This window comes from Lepisosteus platostomus, chromosome 7 (genome assembly GCF_059453375.1).
Source record: "Lepisosteus platostomus isolate fLepPlt1 chromosome 7, fLepPlt1.hap1, whole genome shotgun sequence".
Taxonomy (NCBI): domain Eukaryota; kingdom Metazoa; phylum Chordata; class Actinopteri; order Semionotiformes; family Lepisosteidae; genus Lepisosteus; species Lepisosteus platostomus.
Window position 1 is genome coordinate 18,968,656 of NC_142617.1, and position 27,840 is coordinate 18,996,495.

General features: G+C 35.6%; 1 protein-coding gene across 6 annotated transcripts in view; it reads left to right on the forward strand.

The window, feature by feature from the left end:
- LOC148658419 (cell adhesion molecule 2-like) overlaps window positions 1–27,840 on the forward strand; it is a 698,357-nt gene that overhangs the window by 595,312 nt on the left and 75,205 nt on the right. For all 6 annotated transcript variants that reach the window (XM_088639574.1, XM_088639573.1, XM_088639577.1 and 3 more), the window contains exons 4-5: window positions 10,127–10,279; window positions 20,062–20,199. In XM_088639574.1, the coding sequence (XP_088495700.1) occupies window positions 10,127–10,279; window positions 20,062–20,199 (291 nt within the window). The remainder of the gene's footprint in view (window positions 1–10,126; window positions 10,280–20,061; window positions 20,200–27,840) is intronic.

Sequence of the window (27,840 nt, forward strand, 5' to 3'; positions counted from 1 at the left end):
ATAAGATAAGAGAGATAAGAAAGTAGAACTTTTGAGTAGAGTAGAACTTTCTGCTTGTAGAACCAGTAAAATGCCATGAAAGGATATGCAAAGATTGGTTTACTTATTCTTTACATTCTCATCCACTGGGATCCCTTCGATTTCCTCTGGGTTGGTTTTGATTCTCTGCAAATTCTTAAAAATAAAATGAGAAATACAGGAAAGAGAAGTACTGTATGAAACACAGGGGCACATACTGTACGTACAGTAATAGGGAGCAAAGGCAATAAGCTATTACCTTATTCTACCTTTTTCTACTTTATTGCAGAAAAGAGGTATTTGGCTCCTTACAGACGGTGTTTTATTTTCCAGATTTACCTGTGGAAGTCAGCTCCAATCCTGCTAAAAAAACAGCAGAAGTTGAGAACAGAATCCATGAGGAGTTCTTGAACAATTATACCCCTCACCTGTTATGATAAGCATGTGCTGGGCATGTGTTGGACATGTGTTATGATAGGTACACTGAAAGGAAATATGCTTTCCAATAATCCCTTGTATTCTAATGTTAAAGCTCAAAAGATGCATTCATCTGAGAATCAAGTACACTTTCCATTTGAACAACAGATGAAAGGCAAAGAATCAAAAATCAGTTGGGCCAATTCATCCCTTTGTTCATACAGCTTCTAGTGCAATGCAAGAATTATAATGTTGCAGTTTATTTAACATCTTCCTTTATTGGACTTATTACAACCTTTTCATCTGTAGGCTTTCTTTTGAATATAATATTTTAAAAGGAAATTAAAGTCTCAAGGGGTGTTTGAAAACATTAGAATGTAACACGTAACTGAGCATCAGATCTATATTTGCAGAGGGGCTGGGAATTAAGTTTTCCTTTTTTCCTATTCAGTCTAATCTGCATTATTTGGAGGACCTGCAGCAAGAAGAAAAACACTTGATTTAAGAGGATTTATAAAGGAGCAAGTGTTGCAGTCATCAATGAGTTTTAATGAGATGTTCTGACAGAACATTTTCCACACAAACTGAATTCTTATAATCTTGGAAAATGTCCTTCTGGGAAGCAGGCAAGGACATAAAGGTTTTCTTATTGATACTGGACTGAATGTCTAACCATAGATCAAGTTTATAAATTGAAATAAAAGGTGCATAGTTACTGAAAATAGTATAGTGTTATATTAAATACAGGAGAGGCTTGCAATGAAGACTTTGTTTTGGTGACTTTTCCTTTTTGAGAAAATTCTATTTTTACACTTTGATTTGTTCTCACATTTGGGCTTTTTATTTTTTACCAATACATGAAAATACGATTTCTCTCAAGGTACACAACACAATCTGACAAAACAAATTAATGCAGAGTTTGTTCCTTACTGATCATCATCCTTAACACAACAGTGCAGAAAAAAAGATAGTGCCCCTGAAACATTCTCTGCTATTATTGCATTAATGCAAAATGAAAATATACCAGAACATATCCACTAAATCATTATGTATAGCATTTACCTTGCTTATATTTAATATGCTATATATGATTTATTTAAAATCTTTTCATACCATTGAACTCTACATAAGACCATTTTGTGGTCTAGAGTGTACACTATGTTTTTCAGGTTGTATTTTAATTGAGGGTGATCAATTCTGCCCTTTCTAAAATAATTTATAGAGGATGTTAAAGTTTCTGCAGAAATGTTTCTCCTTTGGATTTTTACAGTTACTAAATTCCAGTTGAAACAAGCAATGATCAAACCAGTAGATGTGTACTGAGGCAATGATTAATACAGGGAATAAAGTTTATCCTCTTAAAGCTTTGTGAATGCCACCCATTATTGTGCTTTCAAAAGCACATTCCAGCTCAACTTGGAGCAGTTTACAAAATATTAACAGACAATCAGCTGCAATTATTTTCCTTTGTACTGCCATTGTAGTAATAGCTTTTATCACAATTTAAGTTGAACGCCATGTCATGATTGACCCAAATTATATTCAGTTATTCTGACAAGCTCTATTGCTTAGAAAGTAATTCTCATGTTGTTTCTATTGTGAGACAGATTTGTAAAGATAAGAGAACAGCCACCATTGTACATGTGTTGAAAAGAATGATTGCAATCCAATGGGTTATGTTAAATACTACAATCATGTCGGGACAAGAGCTGAGCATAGTTGTGTGAGCCTTGATTAGTCACCCATTCATTGGAAGACAACAAATAAGTCAGTTTAACAGGAACTAAAAATGCCATGTTTAATGTTATTATATCGTTGTCTTTCTATTTTTGTTTTATCACCAACAATGCTGAGATTGTAAATTAACAGCAGTTTCCTGAAAAGGATTAATGTTACATTCTTTTCTGTTTCATTTATATATCTTATTTGAACAGGCCTTCTCAGCAAATATGATAATATGTTCAGCTGACTAGTAACTAGTAACTGTATGGTCCTGGATTGTTCCTTCACATGAAATTAGTTTCATAATAATGTTATAAAGTGGTCCATTCCATTGTTCTTTCTTCCACTCTGTTTGTCCATAGTGTGTCACATTTAGATAGGGATACCTGAACATTACAAGTACAAGTACAATAAGAGCATTCATGTAAACTAACTGCAGTTAAAAATGCGTTGCTAAGTAAAGATACTTAGCGTTGCTAGATCTTTAATGATAACTGGAGAATGAATAATTTATGTCACTTTACAGGATCATTTAAACCAATGTACAGTATGTGTCTACAGTAGTACTACTTTTTAAATTTCGGGGGTGTGATATTTAATAATGGCACACTGCCATAAGGTCAAGCTTGGAATAGAGGTTCTCATGATATGCTTGCCTGATACAGTGTATAGGATTTAGTTGGAAAAATATAACAAAATTATATTTGTGTAAAACTAGAAGGGCATCCCTGAATTACACAGACTGATAACGTTGCTACAAATCTGTTCAGCTGAGAGCTTATACAGCAATAAGAAAACAGATTTGCAGTATGTCATCTTCACAACAACTTGGGAATGATGTAGTCTTCAAAAACAAAAGCTGTTATTTTTTTTTCTCTTGTGCTTTGGGGACATACTGTACAGGCAATAGGAAGCTAGGCTGTCTCACTGTCTCTTTGATTGTAAAGATGCTGATATGAACTTTGATATCCAAAATCCCTTAGAGTCTGTGTGGCCTTGATCCTCTCACTCCATAGTATGTTTTACCACCACCAAGTCCATACCAGTGCAGTCAGGATTCTGGTTCCCTGTCAGAGTCTCTCCATCAGTACTTGGCAGTACTTGGAACACTGTAAAGGCTAAAGAGGAATAGTGTACAAAAAAATGTTTGTGTGAGAAGTAGAGGCAACCTGAGGATGCACCATCATAGTTCAAAAAAGATACTGTATATACCTGGAGTTACTTAGTATAGTTCCCAGCTTAGTCAAATGAAATTCTATCGTTTCTGATTTTTTTATCTAGTGTTGCTTAAATATAAATTGCTTATTGCATTTAGAAAAGTAATTGTCTTATTACATAGCCCTGCTGAAATTATTGAACATGATCAGAGTTCATGTAAGTCTTTCTAATGTCTGAGTCTAAGACTTTCAATATCCAAACCTTTCTGAACATTCAATATCATTTCACCTCTTCATGACTTAACAGAGACACATGTTGCCTGCAGCAGAAACTGTTTGGGTGCACTCCCTGTAAAATAATATTTTAATTTTGGCTTAAATTTATACAAAGAGATGAATGATGTTATACATGCTTAAATGCTATGCACATTACAGTACTGTAACATAACATCAATATCAGCAACATGTTTAGTCATCATGCTACTCTATATATCAATACACCTATTTTCAGTCTATTTGTTCTAGTTAAGGTTACAGTATATTACTATACAGTATATTATTATATTATATACAGTATGTATAATATATTATATTATTAGAGAGTTAGGTATCGATTTTATCATCTAAACATCACTGTGTTGCAATATGTTATTTGTATGTTAATTTCCTTGTATTTTTCCATTTAGCTTAGTTATGAAGAGGAGGTTTGATTTAAATACAGTTAACATACAGTAGATGGTTGCAGTCATATATCTTGTTACCTATGCTTACAACAAAGTTAATACATTAATTAATTGAGCAAGATAAATATTTTTTTCAGCTATACCTCAGTCTTAATTCTGTCTTTTCTGTGTTTAGAAACATAGAAGACATTGTAGAGATGTTCTCTCTAGATTCTAAGTATTTAGCACAAAATTACCTTTACATGTTTACTTTAATTATGTCTGCCACTTGTGTGAATTAGCAGCCTACATCTTAATATGGTATCTTAATTTGGTGTAATACACCTAATCTTTCCCAATATACCTTAATACTTCAATATTAAGATGTCTTTTGTATTCAATTTGATTTTTGTCTTTTCAGTTTTGGTGTTATAAAACACAGTGGAAAGCTGTAATTGCTTTCTATGGTTTCTTTCCTTAAGATGTGTAGCATCATTTTTTCTGGGCTTATCTTCTGAATCTCATAGCTTCATCTTGTCAGTGTTTAGTCTCATGATATCTTTGGAGACACAAGTAAAAGAGAGATGCCAGGAGGAAATCTGTCAAGAAGGACAAACTAAAAAGAAACTGCATTGCTTGTGAGGTACAAAAAATGCAAATGAAGTATACATTTAAACCAACAAATTAATAATTTAATTAAATCCATTGAAACAAGGAGATCTTTAACTCCTCCCTGCCACAGTCCATGGTCCCCACCTGCTTTAAAAAAAACACTATTGTTCCAACCCCCAAAAAGACAAAAGTAACATGCCTGAATGATTACCGCCCAGTAGCATTAACATCTGTGGTGATGAAATGCCTGGAGAAGCTGGTGTTGTCACACATCAACTCCTCCATCACAGAGTCCCTGGACCCCTTGCAGTTCGCCTACCAGAACAACAGATCAGTGGATGATGCTGTCTCCCTGGCTCTGCATACAGCCTTGGAACACCTGGACACTAAGAACTCGTATGTGAGAATGCTGTTTGTGGACTACAGTTCAGCATTCAATTCCATCATACCCAGTCAACTGGTGACAAAGCTCAGAGGATTAGGTCTGTGCAACTCTGTCTGCAACTGGCTGCTGGACTTTCTTATCGAGAGACCACAGGTGGTGCGGATAGGCAATAAAACATCAACACCACTCACCCTGAGCACTGGAACCCCACAAGGCTGCTGTCTGAGTCCAAGGTTGTACTCCCTATTTACTCACGACTGCACAGCAAGACACAGCAACAACCGCATCATTAAGTTTGCAGATGACACCACTATAATAGGACTGATCAGTGATGATGACGAGTCCACTTACAGGGATGAAGTTGTACAGCTGCTTAGGTGGTGTCATAGCAATAACCTGGACTTGAACATAAAGAAAACGAAAGAGCTAATAGTGGACTTTCGGAGACACAGGCCATACACTCACAGCCCACTCAGTATTGATGGAACGGAAGTGGAAACAGTCACCAGCTTTAGGTTTTTGGGAATTCACATCTCTAAAGATCTAACCTGGACTGTGAACATGACTCTATCATGAAGAAGGCTCAGCAGTGCTTTTATTTCTTGAGGTGCCTCAAGCGATGGGGGATGCCAATACATGTGTTGGTGAACTTCTACCGCTGCACCATCAAGAGCGTCCTCACCAACGGGATCACCGTGTGGTATGGCAACACCTCTTCGCGAGAAAGAAAGGCACTGCAGAGAATGGTCAATATGGCCCAGAAGATCATCGACTGCGGTCTCACCGAGATTAAACAGCTCTATGAGGACCGCTGCCGTGGTAGAATTCTGGCCATCACAGAGGACAGTCACCACCCTGGGCATGAGCTCTTCACCCCACTGCCCTCAGGCAAGAGATATAAGAGCATAAGACACTTACCACTAGATTCTTCAATAGCTTCTATCCACAAGCAGTGAGACTGGCGAACACATTTAGCCATCCCCCTCGGACCACACCTACACCATCACCATCTACCTCTTTATGATTTCTTATCTATTGCACATCTCCAGTCATTGTTTACACGTCTGTATTGTTTACATTCAAACTGTCTACATGTTTACTTGCATATTGTTTATTGTTTGTTTGTACATTGTCTTGATGCACTGTTTGCACTTTGTTTTGTTTTTTACACTTGTTTTACAATCGAGAGACTTTCTGTAAGTAAGAATTCCATTGTACCAGTACCGGTTACATATGGCAATAAAGTTCAAGTTCAAGTTCATTGCTTTATTTCTTCTAAACCTAATGCCACTGACACTGATTTCTATACTGTATACAGTATATTGGATTCTTAGTCCTAATTGAATTAGTTGTGATCTTTCATCAATATGACTTTCATATCAAATCTTTCATATGGTAAGATTCAAAGCACTTCTGGAAAACTGGTTGCCATGTGTTTGTCCTACATTTGAGGAAAACATTTCTCTTAGAAGTCTGATACTGTACACTAAGCATGCTCTGGATCTTTCTTGTGCATAGCAGCACAAAAAAGGCTACAAAGAGGTGGGCATTTGACTCATTTGATGTGACTGGCTACTGGTTTCTTATTGATGTACTGTATACCTTCCTAGTCACTCTTGTTTAAAGTGTTTATCCAAATGGCACAGTAACTAATTTTGGAATTGGCTCCTCTACATTGTCCACAAGAAAATACCAATAACTCAATAAACTCTATAAATTCTTTCAAACACTGCTTCTTCAAGATCAGTGCTACAGTACCTTTCATCAATTTCTATACGGGATCAATAAAGTATTATCTATCTATCTACCTGCATTCAATTTATGATGTATATTGTTGGAACCTGCATTCACTGCTTTGCACCTGTCTGACTACTACAATTAAGTGTGAATCTAATAAAGCAATCTTCTGATTTTACACTACAACCTTTTAATCCTTTTATAAACTTGTGAGTTGTTGAGATTGATCGGTTCATTATTACCTACTTTAATTTTGTCATTGTTCTTGTGTCCATTTGACTATTGCCACATGTGTGTTTAAGTGATCCTTTGCTGGTGATGTGATTAATAGCCTTCATTTATCTTGGCTCAATAGGATAGATAGTATCTCTTTTAGGTGTGACTTATCTTTTCAGTTTTTTTTAACTTCTCAATCAGACATTCTCTTGGTACATTCCTTTGATGACACCTTCACAGTGTGTGTGTTTGTGTGTTTGTATTAAGGCACATCATTCATTTTCATTGAACCCGTCTCTCTTGCCTTAAGCATTCTCAAACCTTCCGATAATATATATGTTATTTTCAATTGAGGCTAACCAAAGTTCACATTCTGTATGGTTTCTTTGCACATTATCAGATTTTGTGAGAAAAGACTTTTAAAAGCCATGCTTCAATTTATTGAAGAATGTTTTAAAAGCTGTGTTGTTATTGATCTAAATTAATAAAATACTTTTGCTGTGTTTTAAAAAAATCAACTTTAATCATGTACATTGTATCCACATACAGGTTATCTCTCCTGTGTAGATGTATTTATTCGGTATAAAGTACATGAAGGCTGGCAAATCAGTACAAATTGATTCTTTTGGAAGTGTATATTGAAAGCCCTCCAAACTTCTCTGGGTGCCCAAAATTATATTAATCAAAGTAAATAAATACGGCAGGCATTCTGAAAAAGTCTCATGCAGAAAAACTTTTGGTGATTGTGACCATAGATTTATATTCTACCTTGATCATGTATCTTTGTTGTGCTTAAAAAGTCATGTAAAAAAACTAAGAAAAAGTCAACTAAGCTGAAAAATGATTGACATTTTACTGAATTGCTTTACTAATTTTAAATGGATTCTAACAACTTAAACAATTGAAAACAATGAGGTGGGGTTTTGGAATAATGTATGACCCATTCTTTTAATGCTGGCAACTCTAGAGACTTTTATCCATTTTTATTAATGTTATCTCCTCATTCCCTCTTTGGTCATCCTCCATTATTAATAGGCCAATTTTGCAATCCTTATTTTCATGGGTTCATGGCTCCTAAAACACTGACGAGTACAAATGCATACAGGGGTGAAAAATGTGGTGTCTTTACTTTAGCCAATTTTCATTAACATGTTAACTAGGATTGCCCTGTATAATGGAACTCATTAAGTCCAATTATTTAAAAGTAGTGTCTATCCTGGGGGACCACTGCCAAATCCTTTAGGGAGGAGAGCTTTAGTTTGGAAGTGTAATTTATATAATTAAGAGTCTGGACTCTTTTTAATATTATTATTCTTCCAGCAGATGATTGTGTATTTTAAGCACTCCAGATCTCCTTTGAGACACTTGAGAAACTTCCATGACCTTTCTGTAGGGCTCACATTGTTTTTTTTCCTTTCAGCTGCAGCAGGTTGACCCCATTTTTGAAGGTGTTTGAAAGCATAAATTAGCTGCAAACTTTAAACACATTACTTCAGCGAGAGTGTTATACTGCCTGTAAATCTTTAGTTTTAAGTCACACGTTATTGGCTCAGTATTGCGAAGAAAGACTATGCAAGGTCAGTCTGTGGTTAATAAGTTTGTAAACTTGCATTGTCCAGAAATCATCAGCTAGAGTTAGTCGTGGATAAGTGAAAGAATATATAATCCTTTGTATCTAAATGTCAGTATACTTCCGCATACCAAGGGATGAAAATTTTACAGAAAAGATACACAGTTAATTCATAGCTCAGTTTTTTAATCCTACAGAATAAAATAAAGAAATTAATCTTTAATTCAAGATGCAGTGAGTCTGCCTAGTGCTCAGATTGGATATGTCTTTAATGTATTTTGTAATTAGTGGACAAAGTATGCAGAACCTCTAGTTTTAGAATATTAGAAGAAATATTACATGATAGGAGGCCTTTCAGCCTGCCTTGTGCATTTGTTTGCTTCTAGCTTATTTACAGTATTCAAGGATTTTATCCTGCCATTGCTTGAAAGAATCTTGGGAATCAGTTTCAACAACCTGGCTTGGCTCCTTGTTCCAGACACCCACCATCTAATATAAAGAAGTGCTTCATATCTTTATCATTCTTCAGAATAAAATACAGAATAAAAATATATATTTTTTTATTTTACCAAATTTTTTTTTCTTTCTAAAACTCCTGATTTGCAGTCTTGAGTTTTCAATCAACTTATTTTACTGGTACAAGGAGGGATAAGGACTTTCCTCAGAAATGCTTTACATGATGGTGCAGGTTTGCTCACAGGCACCCATTAAACCATTGTGCAGCAAGCCAAGGATGTTTGGGCCGACTCAACCCATCCATACCATGTGGCACTCAAATAGTGGTTGTACAGCTTCTCTGAGAATTCTGTTCACAGCTTGGTCATGAAAATCCACTCTCAAATTAGTAAGTTCTGAACTCATGAACCAAAGGGGCCCATTGCTGATGGCACTACTTTGGAAAACATCTTTCATTAATCTTTTAAACACAAGGTTTTGCATACAGATTAGTAAAGTAGAATCAACTCATAGTCATTTCAAGCTAACAAAATTCACTGTTTGGACTGTACTTCTGAAACCTATTTTTTAAAATTTTATTTTGTACAGCACCATATTTACCAAATTTAGTTTTCAGTTGTATTTTTTTTTTAGATTGTAACAACCAGTTCTGTCACTGTTTATTATTAAAAATGGATTCTCCACAAACAAACAATTTTGCAGTTATGCTTCAAAAACTGTTTTTTTTTCTTTCTCCCAAAAGACACCTTAATTGATTCAGATACCAAGGGCTAAAAATACACTAAATCACTGAAAGCTATAATCTTGGTAAATCCATATTTCTTTTGCCTCTGGATGATATATCATTATAATACTCATATACCCTTTTTCTTAATGATTGATTTTAATACTCTTATTAATTTTTGTTCAGAAGAGCATTTAAAAAGTCAAATACCTCTCTTTTTTTCTCTGGGTTATACAATCAGAAAAAAAAGTTTAAAATTAATTTCTGGGTCTGTATTAACACTGATGCCATACAATAAAAAAGACTGTTCCCAAGGTAATTTAAGTATTAAAGAATTCTCATGAATCTTTGATGTCTTGAGGAATTTGCATAAATGGTGCAAGTGTGAGGTTGACCGTCCTTGTAATGGGGTTGTTAAAGATCATTTACTCTTTTAAATTTATTTTGCAGCCCTGAGGGACAACCGGATCGAACTGGTTCGAGCTTCGTGGCACGAGCTGAGCATCAGCATCAGCGATGTGACCCTGTCAGACGAAGGACAGTACACCTGCTCCCTCTTCACGATGCCTGTCAAGACTGCCAAGGCCTTCCTGACAGTGCTAGGTGAGTACATGCACTTGAAAATAAAGGGCTGCATTGAGCTCACTTTGATTGAGAGCATGTGGAATTCCCAGTCACTGTGAACTGATGAAACATACAGTATAATATCTTAAGTTTATTTCTTTACCTTCAACGCTCTTGCAGGGACTTCTATGGAATCTTTGGCTTTATTTCTCAAAATCTAAGATTTTATACTTTTATCTTGGTATACCGCTCCAAAACCTCCATGAGCTAATTATCACTGCACGCTCAGAGATGCCTAGCAATTACTGGGGCTCATTATTGCTTTCTAGTCCTAGATCTTCCTAAGCTGAGATCACCTAGCTCCCAATTTAGTAAACCAGTTGTTTTGTACTTTGAAAATAGTCTTTTTTGTTACTTGTTTTCACAATTCAAATTATCTACTATTACACCTTTTGTATCTGCACATTGGATAGGAATGAAGATCTTGCACCCTTTCAGGTTACAGACCACAGTTCCTTGTAACTGAGGTAGTATTCTCTGGAGAAGTCATGCTGCTTAGGTTTCAAGCTTGCAGGTGTTGCTGTTTAGAGGTTGAAGACACCTTTTCTGACTGAAGTCTGTCCTACCCCAAGCAATTATGCATCACTTACAATCAGTTCAGACTAGATGTGAGCTCCAATGTCTGGAGTATTGACTCTAAAAGCATTTTACTTTAAATAGCTTCTGATCTTAGAACCTACACTGTATGGTGATGCAGCTCTTAGTACGCAAAGCTGGCATACTGACTAGGCTAGGAGTGAATAGACCATTGCATTTGTATTATTGAGATTAAACACAGATGTCCTTAGAGCAGGACTAGACCAATCCTAATCTTGGTGCTGGTTTATCTGAAGGTTTCCATTCCAGCTGTCTCGCTATACTCTTTGTTGGCTCCTAACTTAATTATTGGCTTAATTGTACCAGTTTTACAACTTCTCCCACGTTTTCACGTATTGGTGCTTTAAAGAGACCTAGAAAACTGATATACAGTATTGTACATCAGTATATGTGTTCCACTATAGGATTAGTATGTACATACAGTATGTTAATTGTAATTAATGTTCTTAAAATATACTTGAATCTAAATGAGAACTATTTATAGAAATAATTTAAAATGAGCACATTTCTCCATGAATACTGGGACAATTACTAGGGCAGTAGTAAAGGGTTTTACATTTTTATATAAATTGAAAATATTGCACATTTGCCAGGATGGATGCAGTTGTGTAATCACAATGCAAGGTATTCCATTCAGCTGATTTACTTTTCCTGAGAGTGTTCAGCCTGAAAGAAGAGCTGATCAGTGTTTCTGATGGGAGTGATTGGGAGAGAATATTTCCCTTTCCCAATGACCTTAACATATTCATGACTTGAAATAAAGCATATTAACCAGTATTTTTTCTGAATATTTAAGTGCATACTGGGAAAGTTATCTTGCCTTATTTATCTAACTCAATGAAGAAATTAAGAGACCAGATGGAACAGAAAGAAAATTGAAATATCCCTTTAAGGCTAGATTAAAGCAGATCTAATTTGCTGAGTTTGTGGAAATATACATATGTTTTCAATTGCCCTCTTAGTTTTTCACTATATACCCTCACAATCTGGAATATCCTTTTTTTTTTTTTTTAAAAGAGTTTACGGCAACTCTGGCACCTAAAAAACCCATGATCACACGCTTTCTTCTTCAATACTCATCTCCAGAGAAATTCAAAGTGAGACACCCTGCAAGCTCTACTGCGCTTAACAGGAGAGTTAGCACTAACTGGAGGAGCAAATACACATCTCGCCCTGATATCAAGACTATTGGTCCCCAAGAAGTCACATACAGTAAGTTGGTGTATGCTTGAAATCTAAGAGAGACCTGGCAGATCTCTGTCCGTTTTGTGCCACCACTGTAGGAATTCCTAATTGGGCAGTGATTTTGTCAATTTAGGCTCAAAGAAAAATCATTTTGACACTAATGGGAGGAGTATAATAGAATATCTCAAGGATTGCACACATTTTGAGGAAAACCTGCTGCTAAGATAGCGAGAAAGTGTTAACCAATAGTTGCATTTTACAACTCTTTAATTTCATGGGAGTGCAGGGACCAACTTGAAGCTACCTAAATGTTTAGTTCCTGAAATGCATTTGAAAATTAAACATCCTCAATAAACCGGTGGTGTCCCTCATCTCCAGCTCATTCTGAAAGGTCAGGATGGAAACATCTTTAAATTATTGACATTGCTTTTGTGCTGCCTTTGAACAAGAGGAAATAGCAAGGGAAAATAGTGTTTACTCTTTTGGTGATTTTAATTAACAATATCTTTCAGTCTCCCAAAGCAAACACATGGTTTAGCAAAACACTTTAGAATACACCTGCGCAGGAAACGTAATTAGATTTTTATTGTAAAAAATATCTAGTCATTTTCCCTTGAGCTTTAAACCTTGTATTTGTTCAGGGACATTTCTGCTGCATTTCTAACTTGTTTGATGGGCAAATGCCCTCTTAGCTTTCTTAGATGCCTGTTTGAAATACTTAATTAGTCTTCTGATACCATACTTTCCTGGGTTATGGAAAATTCTTAATTATTTATTACCAAACTACATTTCCTTTTATTGTTTTGCCTGTATTTCTATGTGTTTAAATTTTGTTGGAATTGACAACATCATATTATCTCATTTGTAAATGTTATAGTAATTACTGTACTGTAGGTGCCCAATTAACTCACTTGATTTTCATAATTTGACCTGCACCATGACAGCCATTAATGGTCTGTACTTGACAACAAGCATACATAACATCAAGCCCTATTCATTTTAGGCTTGACACTTTTTAGTTGTATAGTGCAATGTGATACAAAATAATTAAATCAATCTTTAAACCTGTACAGACATTTAAACAACAATGGTTTATGCCTGTTAAGCACTTGGAAAAAGATGCTAATTATACTGTCCAGAGTTTTTGAGGCAATTACTCATCATGGTAGCATATGTTGGACAAAATCAGAAACTGCATTTGGATTCCTGTTTAACAGTTGCGCTTATGGGCAATAAACTTAACAAATAACCAATGCATACTGTTAGAAGAACAAAAAGAAAGAAAACATGTTTAAACATATTCCATATTGTATTGTAAATTAATCATCCTGTCAAAGCTCTTCTTATAATTAAATACTACCATTTTAGACCATATCTGAGTCACACAGTATGTTTTAATTGCTGTAAAAGCTGAAGGATAAATACTTTCAAAAATTAGTGATTAAAATGTGTGACAGTGTGGTTCTTAGTTACTTTCTTAAGTCTTATTAAAGGAGCAATCTATAAAAGTAGAATAGTTGTTGAAACACTTAACTCTTCCATACCAGTAGTACTGTATGTCTGCATTGTGAAAGACAAATAGCATCTGTCAGATGAGGAGCAGGTAGAAAGGAGAAGCAGCCTGAGACACTTTTTAATGGAATGAGTGATGCCGCTCAGTTCAATAACCGTATGTGTCTTGCTACTCACCGCTTTGACAAACAGCACTTTGTCATTCCTCATTTACATGTGAGCATTCGCAGTGGCAGATTTAACACTTTTTTATGCTAGAACAGCTGGCACAGCCCTTAAGAAGGTGTCTGATGCAGGACTAATTCAAGCAACATCTCCATTGCTTTCACGATGTGGGACACTTCCTTCTATGTAGCATAGCTCCTAATGAAAATGTCTTCTTTTTTTTGTTGTTAGCAGTGTAATGCACTGTATTGTTACATCCAGAAAGGCAAAGAAGCCTCTCCAACAATTTTTAGTTTCAAAGTCAATCCATTGGAAACAGGATTAAGCTGTTCTGAAACTTAATAATGTAGACATTTTTGTTTTATCACATCACACAGCTGTCTCACACCTGATGTGACATATCTAACTGCAGCAGCAAAAACAATTCATTTATCGCTAGACACAAAGCACTGCATGCAGTCTGAAAAGACCGATTTGTGTTTTCGCGTCCAGTTGGTGGTGGGGGGTAATTTATTAACCCAACAATGGCCAAAACATAAGGGTTTATAAATACATTTTGTAAAAGCAGAATGATTGTTTTTCCCTACAAAAGTGATTCCCAAAATATATTGACGTATCAAGGTTTTTGAAAGGTCATTCAGAATGTCTGTCACTACAGTATATGCTTTTCTTCTTTATGGAGGTTATAAGTTGATTATTGCAAATTTTCACTTGATATAAACATTAGAAATGTCATTTGCTCATGTACTCTAGGTTAATAACAGTTATGCCTAATGAGTATTTCTGTATCATTTTTTAAAACTACAGTGATTTAGCTGTCATGCTCCCAGTACTTAAATGCTCTCCTAACTGAATTAAAGATCTCATCTGTGATACCATTTCATTTATCGTCAAAAGAAACCAATATCTCATTTTCCTGAGTTATGCTTTTATTGATTCCTATACTCTCTTGTCTCCTATAAGCAAGAATTATGCTTCAGTTCTGAAGATTGTTTCATACTGATTATTATATTTTTTCCAATACTGAATGTAAGCCAGAAAAAATGGAAATGAATCATACATGCCAGTCAGAAGAAAATGAAATAAAAAACAACCCCATTAGAGATTTTTCTCCCCATTGAAACTTTGCTCGTATGGAGCTTATACAGTACTTTCCATTTCAGCCGTTATATGATACTTATTATATACCTGTTATTATGGCATTTTCTGGATTCGGGGGTTGTGCAAATTTTCAACAGTTTAGTGCATTGTTCCAAAACATTTTAGAATATGCATAACACAAAAGTCCATATACTGACATACTGACAACATGTTTAAAAGAGTGAATTTCAAAACTTTCAACTGTGTTTCTCAAACTTCAAATGACATATAAGAATAACTATGAAGTGTTTGTTATACAATGTACATGTCAAAACCCCTTTGAGGAATGGATTACTTTCCACATCCTAATGGTTCCTTTATCACCCTGTTTTTTTACTGTTTGCCTTTTACTGAGTATACTTGGCTCTCATAAGTCTCTTGATCCATAATTAATGAAAGCAGGTGATTGTGAGAGTTTCAATATTTCTTTCCATTTCTTAATTTCAGAGAGCTCATGAGTTAAGAAGGCTTTCCCCTCAGCACTGTCATAAATCATGAAACTCCAGCCTTACCCCAAATCCTTAATCCAGTCTTAACACTGCCACCTATCACCATCTATCAGTTTGCTTCCCAATTGTCTGGATATTATTTTGATTTTTCTTTTTCCCACCAGTGTAGCAAAATTATGTTCAGGGGGAAGTTCTTCAAATGTATTACTGTGAATACAGTATGTCATGTGGTCTGTTCACAAGTGAAAAGCAGTTCATCCTAGAGGGATGTTCATCCAACCATCAATTTAAAGCAAGCTAGATCCTAACCTTGCAGAAACAGGGTGCAAGGTGAGATTACACCTTGAAAGGGATGCCAGTCCAATGCAGGGCAATTTTATAAAAACACACAAAGGGGCATTTTGGAAGACACCAATTAAACTAGACAGCATGTCATTGGATGACATTCAGCCAATATTTCTTGAAAGAAGTGAGGGTATCTACTCAACATGCCGAGTGAGGGTATCGGCTCAACATGCTAAGTGAGGGTATCAGCTAAACATGCTGAGGAATTGGCACAACATGGCTGAGTAGCTTGTTTAAGACTCTCACAATCCTTTGTAGAAAGGTTAGATGAGCTTTGAGGTAGTAACACCATGTTCAGTCTAAAAATAATGAATGCCCTATTTTACATCTGTGCATTATTTTAAAAGATGTGCTGTATCATAAAAATCTATCCATTTTATTTAGAGTGAACTATCTGTTGAACTGCAAAAGAATCAGAACATAAAACAGACCATAGACTGAGACAGAAAAGGAATGACTCATTGAAACCTTGAAAACAAGCACAAAACTGTCCTGTAATAAAAGCCAGCAGGAATTATACACTGATTTCTACACTGATATCAGCAGTCAGCACTTTAAAAACCATAGCCTTGAAGGGACTTGGGAAGTTACCCCTCCCCCTATTGTACTGTGAGGTGTTACTATGAAGGCCATAGAAGTACAGCATATTATAAGGAAGGAAAAAGAAAAAATATGCTCCAAGTGATTTCAATAAAATAAAAAAATGTTTGACCCCAGTCTTTGTAAGACAATACTACCTTATAATCTTATACACAGTGCATGTTTCTAAAACTATGAGTGTGTTCAGTGGCAGAAATAATAAGAACAAATAACGTTTGACTTTTGTGTGCAGCATGAATGGCTTACAGCAGGGTGTATTTCAGAAGCTTTTAAAATAAATTAAACCTAGTCCCAGTCATTATCTTCTTGGTTGAAGTTGACTGAAGTACATGTATTAATCTATGATATGAAAGTGTATGTTTGCATTGTAATTCTGTAAATTCTGTATTTTATTAACGATTGAATATAAAATTCAATAGAAGACATACTTATGAAGAATGTTTGGGTTCCAGCATTCCAACAATCCCCAACTGTGATAAAATACCATCAACAAATAGTTTGAATTTGTAAATGGAATGACAAGTCCAGTCACCAGAAGAACTGCAGTGTTAAATGCCAAAAAGCTTAAATATTACTGATTAAAGACCATTAATTATAATGGTGTAACATGTATCATTTTTAAAAGCCCTTCCTGACAGCAATGACTTTAAAAGGGAGAATTAGAGAGTGATTCTAGTATCAGTGGTTCTTCCTCCACCAGTTGTTCTTAAAGCAGAGAGCTAAGCTGAATGTGTTTCACAAGTAACCTTGCAAGGTCAGCTTTGGGATATCCTTTGCAGAAGAAAGAGTTGCATCCAATATCTGCAAAGATATTAATGGCAACAAAAACCATCTGACAAAGCTTCTCACTAACACAAAAAACTTGAAAGCATATGCTGCCTATTAAGTAAGCAATATTAGTTAAACTGCCCCTGGTTTTAGTCAGAGTTTACAAGCATATGGGAAGTATATGGGAATTCTCAAACACTAGTTTGAGCAGTGTGGTTACTGTGGTTAGTGCTGACAGAGAAACAGACAGCGACAAGCAATGAATGAGATCCCCCAGGGAATATACTCATTTGTAAAATATTCAGAACAGGACAAAGTGTATTTGCTAAATACGACATGTAATCAAAAAAAGGAAGACATGGTAATCATATACATATGTACAGTAACTTTTGTGTGTTTCTCACTAGTACAAACAGTAAGAACATACGTTCATAAATGCACTTTCATATGGTATCCACCTGTGTCCTCTGGACTGTGATTCACAGTTTATAAAGAACCCACTGCAAATAGCATTACTGGAAAAGTGGGTTACAATTTGTCAAAGGATGGTACTATCTAAAAAATGCAATAACTAATGTTATTCTGCCCATTGACCTTTGTCAAGCAAGCAGAAAATACTGCCCATTAAAGGAATTTCATCTGTAATCCATATGTTGGTTAATGTTGTCAAAGTCATGTGACATCTTCTTTACAGCAGTAATTTTGAAAATCGCTTGAAATTCTGTTCATACAATTTAGTTTCACATTCAAGAAAATAGCACTAATTCAGAACAAAGTGACTTGTGTAATGCTATTACATCCTAAATAGATGCATTTATTTAATCATGTAAAACCATCCTTGAATCTAAATGTTATGACTTTAGAATTTATTTGAATAATTAAAAAAATATATTTACTGAAATAAATTCCTCAACAGAAAAACAAGATGTTACTCCTGTTTTACCAGAATTATTTGGTAAAATGTATATTTTGTGTATGAAATGCAAAAATTAGTTTGTGAATTGACTGTAATAAAATAATGCTTCACTGACAGCACCACTTGATATAAGACTAAGGTTGAAAATCCCTGTTATCTTTTTTCTCTGCAATTACTTTACACCTCACACTGTCAAATTACCTTCAATTAAATTCCTTAATCCCCCACTTCTTCATCTACATCAATGATTTGCAATAAGTCTTCTAATTACTGCTACAACATTAAGATTAATTCCTAAATATTACATTGTACTGTAGAACTTGTGCCTTATCAAGATATCGATATTCTTCTGAGATAATCAGTTTTCTATACTATGGTACATCCAATGTGAATTGCCAGAGGCAAAGAAAGGCAGTGGTATATCTATTGGCACTTTTAATGTAGTCTTTCGATCCATTTTCTTTTTGTTTGAGGCTGTTGGAATCTATGAATATTATTAAGAGCTGTAAAATTCTCAGAGTCATTAGGACTGGATGTATTTCATAAATGAATTCCAAGATGCCAGATGGTTTATGTGAAAAGAAAGCAGAAAGACGAGCTATGGTACAGCAGGATGTAGCTGATCAAACTGTGGACATAATGTTACTTATTTTCATCACTGGTTGTAATTTATAACAGAGAGACAACAATTCATATTCCCTCTAGGCACTGTTAAGATTTATTCTAGCTCTCTATGTCCCAGACAATTCACAGGTAAAAATAGTTTTCTCTAGATGAAAATGGGGTGCATAAAAAGGCAGAAACTTCATAAATGTATGGAAATCAGCTACTTATTATTTTGGGGTGCAATTTGCTGTTATATTGTTATGGAAGAATGACTTGATTATTTCCTGGTCTCTAAGCATTGCCCTATACAGTATATACTGTACAGTACAAGCTAAAGGAACTTCCTCTCTGCAGTCAATCAAATGGATTACTTTAGTGTTAACAATGAAGGCATAGAGGTTGGGTTATGAAAATGTAAAAAAATAAGATGCACTTAGGACTGAAAATAAGTATTGCTTTACAAAAAGAGCTGTGGGTGTCTGGAACAAGATTTCTAGCCACAGTATTGAAACTAATACTCTGGGATCCCCTACGACAAGACTTTGAATATCAATTAGCAATGAGCAGCCAAACAGGACTGGCATGAAAAAGCCTCCTCTCAACCATAACTATTCATATGTTCTGCTGAGTGAATCTCCCCAAAGTGCAGTTTGGAAAAGACATTTTAGATTTAGATTTAAACAGATGGGACAACAAAAAGGCTTAATTTTTGTGTAAGTAGGAATTAATACACAGTACATTTACCAAGCTGTTTTGCATATTTCAGTTGAAAAGTAAAAAATAAGAATTCTGATAAATAAAACCCTAAATATCTTCTTTCAACCAAAAGGCACTTCTTCTAGTCTCTGACAATGGCATATCTGACAATTTAGATATGCCATCTAAATCTCATAAGTGAGAGAGAGAGAGAGAGAGATGCGGAAGCCAATGACAACCTTTAAAAACAACATCAAAGAGAGAAAGATAAATTGCTTGTAAAGAGCATACTCTATATTTTCATGGTAGTATATGGTAAGGTCAGATTTATTCTTTCATCTGTGTGACAGTGCTGTTGGAATGCAGACAATAATCTACAGGTGTCATATTTTTCCACGGGATATGAAAATAATGTCTGTTGATGAATTATGAATTTTATTAGTATAAAGCATCCTGCCAAGTAGGGAAAAGTAAAAAAGAAAGTCTATTTTTATTAAATTAGCTGTGGGAATGGACTTTTTTGGACCACATGCATTATATTGTAGTTCACTTTGTTTTATGTCTTCTTGTTGCCTTGAGTTGACCTATATTCTAATATTTCTTCATTTTGAAGTGTTATAGCTTGCAGCCAAACATTTGTGTATATAAATATCTGAAGTGTCTCTGACCTTTAAGGTAAACAATGCAGTCTTTTGTTCACTATCATTTTTCTGTAAGGAAGCATTTTAATATATGTGGGCAAAGATTCCAAAAAAATAAAAATAGACTTTTTGTTTCTGCAGGAGTCCCTGAAAAACCTCAGATTGGTGGTTTTACAAAGCCTGCCATGGAGGGAGACCAGATCACACTTACCTGTATGACCTCTGGGAGCAAGCCCGCAGCCGATATCCGATGGTTCAGGAATGAAAAAGAGATTAAAGGTAATGCATTGTGTGGGATTGATGCCTTCATTGCATTCAGCATTGGTTCCTTGGATTACAGCATTTTGCAAAGGTGAGAGTTTTGCAGCAGCACTGATGTCTTCTTCCACCTCTACCTAAAAGGAGCTCTGAATTAATAATGGTGTGAAAAACACAATTTGACTACAGTACAAGCATAGGATGACTATATAAATAGAATGTGTCAGTGCTAATAATTAAGCCAATAATTATATTGTCTGTTTTAAAGTACACTTATTAACCATTATCATAATTAACACTTTAACATTAACAACTTATTAACATGAACTCTTTCAGACCTTTGTGATTGACAATTCATCCTGGCAAGTCATAATTTCAGACTAGAAGTTAGAGTTCCGACAGGAGGCATCAACATTTTTACATCTTCTGCTCCACTGATATCTACTGTAATGTCTTCTGTGTTAATAAGGAATATCTCAGGTGAAATTAATTTTCTTGACTACTGGAATCTGTTCAATATCAAATATCATGGATTATACAATACAGGTTTAGCAATACACACATTTCCTCTAGTTTTGAGTAGAGCAAAACCCTCCCAATGAAACAGTGAAACCAGCTTCAAACCATAAATGTGCATTTATGTCCACATTTCTAAAGACTATTTTAACAAAGCATATTTGTCACTCCTTCTAAAGCCAGAGGGTGCTCCTACTCTGTCCTGTCCCTTGTTTCCCTTTGCTTTGCTTGTCCTTCCAGTGTGTCTCTGTCTGGGGCTATATATTTCCATGTCACACTTTTCTACTCGCTCAACATTGAGGATTCGGATGTCTTGAGATCCGCCTATCACCAGGTCGTCTCCTCCGCGGCCTGAGGGCATAGGTTTCTACCTGACATCGTCTGAACTGCTGAGCCCAGGCTAATCCCCATTCCACCACTATGCATAGGTTCTTTTTCACTCTCCTGCCATTCCACGGCATGCCTTTCCGACATCTGTGACAATATTGATATTAGATTGGTGGTGCGGTGGATCTGTGGTTAAGAATCTGCACCTGTGGCTGGAAAGTTGGCGGTTTGTATCCCATGGCCGGCAGAGGAATCCTACGCCATTGGGCCCCTGAGCAAGGCCCTTAACTCCAACTGCTCCACACTATATAAATGGCTGAACCTGCGCTCTGACCCCAAGTTTCTCTTCCTGTTTGTGTGTCTCATGGAAAGCAAGTTGGGGTATGTGAAAAGACAAATTCCTAATACAAGAAATTGTATATGGCCAATAAAGTGATCTGATCTTATCTTATTAGATTGGTAAATAATGTACATTGTACTATACATACAATATATATGGCTATGTAGGTAAGATTTTTTGTCGGTCAATACAAGCGTTAAATAGTTTGCATTTACAAACTATTCTGAGGTCACAGAACATTAGTGCTCTATCACTTTACTCTTAAGTTTCATTTAGATTTGGGGTGAATACATTTTAAAGAGCAGTGACATCTTGCTTAATATTTTTATTGTGAAAGTAAAGTACTTGCTAATTAAAATAGAAAGCACAATGATAATTAGATAATTAAAGTTCAATTAGATAACTAAAATACTTAGAAAAGCTGGTAGAAAAGTGACATTTAACCAAATGAGTGTTTATTCTAGATTTATGATACATTATTAGGCTTTAGGGTTCCAAAGTCTACTGTACGTCCTTGTCCTCTCTGTGGAAGTTTGGTAATAAATAACGAATAGGGGTCAGCACTGACAGGGTGAATTACAAAATTCCTTTAATGGATTTTACATCAAGAGTGAAATTGCCAACCGGTTTCATTAATTCTTTGATGGAGTTAATGGGTGCTTCATGACTCTTTATCTCAAATCAGCATATTCACAATCACATTTGGAGCACTTACTCCAAATTCTTACAAAGTAACAAGAAGGACAGGCTTGTTTTATTTAGGAATGTCACAGCCAGAGCTGGAAAAGATGCCAGCCTCTGGAATGCATGCGTTAACAAGGAAGAAGTTGGAAAAGTCCAAAGTCATTTTACCAGACTTCTTAACAAATGCACAGTGTATGGGTTTGTAATGATTAACACCCTGTTTCTCTAGAAAAAAAAAGATGCAGAACATCCTGGCAACATCCACAATCCAAAGATATCTGATTGATTACTTCACTGTCTATGCCTGGAATTACAAAGATATTTGCATCACCCGAGCAATGTCATTTAGAATGCTGACTCACAAACATCACTGGAAATCATAATTGAAGCACTGGGGGGATCCAGTCCAAAGATATATATTTTTAATTTATTTTTTAAAATGATGTGGGAAAAGCCCACATACCACTTGGGAAGACATCAAGAGAAACATGACCAATCGGCAATGCCCGCAAACAGTTTTACCTCCAAACCGTCTCATTCCTCTTGCTGGAGAGCTTCTCCCACCAGTCCCATTATGGATGTTGACATCCTCAAGAGGCACTACTAACATGTTTTTACAGCATATTAATTATAGGACATATGGGAAGAAGAGCAGCAGCCTCTCTATTGTGCATTCTTTGACTTGAAAAATATGTTTTACCTCCATACAGTATATCCATATAACTCTTATATATCCCCTTTAATTTCAAACAAAGGCTATTGCCCCAGGTTTGTTTTCAATATTATTGAGTGTCATGATCTATTTAATTATAGTCAACTCCCTTCTGGTTTTCAACTAATTTACTGAATGGACAGTAAATTATATAACCTCCAACAATTTCGGTCCAAAATTGAAAACAACCCATCTTCAGTCATTGAACTTAAATCTACTGGTGATGCTGCAATACTGTATGTGCATTTACAGAAATGGATTGCCATAAAAATATGTGATTTCTAATTAGCACTCAGAAATCCTCCATTGGTGAGCTCCAAATGCACATACTGTACCTCTGTGCCACCAGTTCATATTCACAATGCGTGTCTGGAGAATGTAGAGCATTTATGATACACTGGGACCCATAACAACCATAAATCTGAAACCAAACCATGATCTGCCGTAAAGCAGCATTCCTATGTCATTCCAACAGTCATATCATCAGTGCCATTTTAATAAAATTTTACATATCAAGTGAGAAGACTACTGCACCTGAAGCAGTAATAATCTCCCATCATCTCCATTGGTTTGATCATGATGTCCAGATGTGATACTCCAGGCTGTCATAGAATGTCTTATTCTCCCAGCATAGCCCAGCAAATCACATCAGAAGTGGATAGAAGAAGCATTTAACATGGTAAAAGCAAGCATGAAGAAATGTTGTTTCAATGTCATCTCCTGGGGGGGGGGGCATATCTGGGAAGGGGCCCAGCAATTTGAAACCAAAGATATCAGAATGAAGACAAAAATTGAAAGGTGAACTCTAACAGAGCTCACCATAACTAGAAAGCACAGTGCATGACCAGATTTTTCCCAAGATAACACAGACTCACCCTGCCAGAGAGTGTGTAGATCCCTATTGGTCTTATCAGTGAACTTTAGAGCTCATGGAAAATAATCGCCCCCAGCAAACAAGGGATATTCTATGAACAAAGTGAACATATTGTAGCTATTATTGGTTCCAATGACTTCCAATGAATTTGGATTTTGTTTTCTCCTTTAATTTACAGTGGGATAATTTAATTTGAAGAATAACTCGAATCATTCCTATTTAAAACAAAAAATTCCTTACTTGTGTGTATCCAATGCATTGTAATACTTGAGCCTCGGTAGTGAATTATAATAATTGAAGCAAAACTGTAAAAGTGGTCTTGTACATTATGGAAATGCTACAACTTAAAACTCAGTTTTCTTTCAAAGTCACCAGTTGTAAAAGACCTCCTTATCTGGCTGTCCTGCTAGGTCAACACATCTTTGCACACATACATGGAGTACTAGAACACAATTTTTAAGCTACTGTAACTACTTGTGTTTCTTTAAGAAATGGCTTATAGGGTCATTTGGTTACTGGCTACTGAATGTATGGGATGGGATGTATGAATGACCTCCTGTTATTTATAACAACAATATTCTTAAAAAGATAACATAAGGGCCATACATTGGCTCCAGATATCAGTGATGATTGGACAAAGACAGACAAGAAAAATGATTGCTTTTGGAACTTACAATTTACTTATGACTGAATTTTGTTGTCATAAAAAAGTAATTCCACTTTTAACAAAACAAAATTCCACAAAATGGAAAAATGCAGTTCTAAAGAAAAATCAAAGTACAGTACATAGTGAATGTTGCTTGACATTTCTATCTCTAATTACTATTCTATTAGCTGTACAGACAAATGAAAGAAGCAGGTGGCACTGATTTATTACTAGATGGCTAAAAACACTCTTACTGACTTATGCCCTGCTGTCATAAAGATGTAGACAGGCAATTTAAATAAGTGAGGCAGGTTAGATTTTTAATTTATCTATGGCCTCGACCTTAAAAAATTATAAATACATTTAATAAATACTTCCATACTGTGGAAGTATGGAACAAGCTATCCAGCCATGCTGAAGCCAATACCCAGGTGTCTTTCAAGAAATGGCTGGGTGAGATCCTTAGATTAATTAGCTGTTAACAACCAATCCAATTAAAAGTGCCTCCAGTAATTTGTTACTATTCTTATAAAGAAGTATAGCACAAAAAACAGATTAAAGTGCAGAGAAACTATAGGGAAAAGAGAATTATCAAATTTACTATAGCAACATGAGGGTATGTTTAATATAAGTGTATGTTTCATTGTTGCTATTGCCAATGCTACATTCCTTTAATTGCATGTTCAGATTTTTAAAATTAAACTAGAGTTACACTTTTATCTAATAAATGTGCCCAATTGTTCTTTCACTTTTAATTGGATTGAGTGTCATTGTGCAAATAAGTTCATTACTTACCCTTGATCCCATTTTAAAGAGAGACACTTATGCATTTGTCTAATTTTGATTTCCAATCGATTTTCCCTTTAATTCTTCTTGTTTTATTTTATCTGTTTAACAAGAGTGACTCCAGGCAGAATTTAAGAAATGGGTATAGCATCCACGATTTCAATAACAAAATAAAAGAAAATCTAATCTGAAGCGTGCGGATGGCTAAATTAAAGTGTTATCCTATTCATTAACAGCTATCAGTTATTTCATTAATAAACAGAGAATTTGGCAATGTCAAATATAATATTAAGGGCAGGTAATTCTTTCAGAAAGAACACAAAAAAACACATATAGCATGCCTTGTTTTCTGGGTTAGGTTTTGTAGTTTTTTTTAAATGGAAATCACAGGATGTCTAATTTTAATGTTATAAATACTTTTATATTGTAATTGTGTTTCACTTTGAATCTGTTGTTATAATCTTACATTTTATGTAAATACTGTAGCAGTAGATAGACTGATGTGAACATGTAGAAAAAGCAGATTTCATTGGAATCCAGAACAGTTACAAATGATCAAAAGCTATTCAACTCTACATTTTTTGGTTTAGTATCTAATTAATCCACATACTGTATCTTTTTCAGCTGTTTCTTGAAACCAGGGCATTAATTGTAACAGCGTAGCTGGGCAGCTTGCTATAGGCTGCCACAACCATTTGTATAAAGAAGTACCTCTTGTTCTGAGTTTTGCCCTTCCACATAATTTCCATGTGTCCTCTAGCTCATGTCAATGCCTTTGAGTAGTCTGAAGTTCTTAAATCATGTCACATCACATATGTATAAAAAATAGTTTAAACTATTTTAACCTATCACTGTAGGACTCTCTAAGGAAAGCATCATTTTTTTTCAACTGAATTATGTTTTAGTAAACTTTACTACTGTGTGAATTACTGTATAACATCTTTCCACAAATCTATGTGAGCTTGTCTATATAAAGAGTTAAAACTGAGCCAAGAAAAGATTGTCCAGTGCAACAATGATAGATGTTTTCAATAAGGTAACACTGAGTTTCTGGACACCCATCACAAAGACGGACAAATTGTAAAGTACGTTAGCACATTTTTATTATGTCTTATCTACAAAGTGTTGTGAAAGATATTGCTTTTTGGCCCATATGTTTTGGTACAGGCATTTCCTGTAATCATTCTTCTTGTCAGAAACGGTGACAGATCGTGCATTGGAAACCATTTTGTATTACTGGTACCTGAATTGCCAAAGTTTTGTTTTCTCTCAGAGACACTCCAGCTGGCATTAGCATAACCAGTGATGCTGAAATGCTGTGCCTCTCTCAGAAAACCATGACCATTTTTGACCACAAAGTTCCACAATATAATAGGAATCATGAATCATGATCAAGAACTAGTGCAAGTACCCAGTCCTGATCTGGGAGACCTGTATGCTTTCTGGTTTTTGTTCCATTTGAGTTGTTTACTCAACAAAAGTAAACATTTAATTGAACTAACTAGTTACATTTTTTTTTTCTATTTGAAATTTGGAGTTTTTCACCTACCTGAAAATGTGATAATTAAATGGCAATCGGACTGGAGCAGTGGTACTGTGGCTAATGATCTGCGCCTGTGGCTGGAAAGTTGCTGGTTCAAATCCCGCTTCAAATCCCCAGTAGTTGAATCCTACTCCACTGGGCACCGGAGCAAGGCTCTTAACCCCAGCTGCTGCCGGGGCACCTAATAAATGGTTGACCCTGTGCTCTGACCCAAAGCTTCTCTCTCCCCGTCTGTGTGCCTTTGTGACTCATGGAGAGCAAGTTGGGTTATGTGAAAAGACAAATTCCTAATGCAAGAAATTGTATATGGCTAATAAAGTGATCTTATCTCTGTAATGTATTAAAAGCTCAAAACAACGCAGATCAATCCTAATTGAATTAATGTTTCAATTAAGCAAGAAATTGGACAGCTGGAACAAAACCCAACAGGTGTAGAAACCCTCCAGGACTAGGACTGGACAACCCTGTTTAAGGTTGCCATTGGGATCAGCCTCCTCTGTAGCTGCTACCTTCCTGGACTGGGCTCTGATCCCTTCATTTTGCAGGTCACTGACTTCCTTGCCCCTCTCTCATCCAGGCTAGGGGAAGCTCTTTATTGCTTTCAGCCTTCTCTTCTCCTCTCTGGGTGAAATCATTTTTGGCCTGGCCTCCTGAGACCTTTATAACACTGAAAATATAACACCTTTTATAGTTCCAAAGAAGGCTTATTATTCTATTAAAACAAAGTGTTGTAATGTAGTGTGCTCTCTGAAGGCACCAGTTCTGTAGGGTTTGGGCATTTACTGGGACAATTATTAATTGTAGCAGTAAATCACAAAATTGATTCTTTTGATGGCTTTAGAATCCAACCATGCGACATAACTCAAACAACGCACACACACAGGTACTGTACTAATACACGAGGATACATTTATTAATACATACAGAATATGCATGTAAACCTAACAGATCTTATCGAGAGGGTTATCAGAATACAAAAGGTATATATTCAGTCAGTTACAAAGAGTTACATATATCAAGAGGACATAGGTTCAGTATATCATTCATTTAGACCGTTTCATACAGTGAACTTGGTTACAACTTCTACATTAGATACTCAAAACAAGTACATAACTCTTAGGAATAAAATTGATATCAACTGGTTGGGATAACAATTGAATTCTCGAGCAGTAATGCAGTGAAGTTGAATACTCATCCATTCTCTGGGGATTCAGATCTCCTGTGGGCTCTCTGG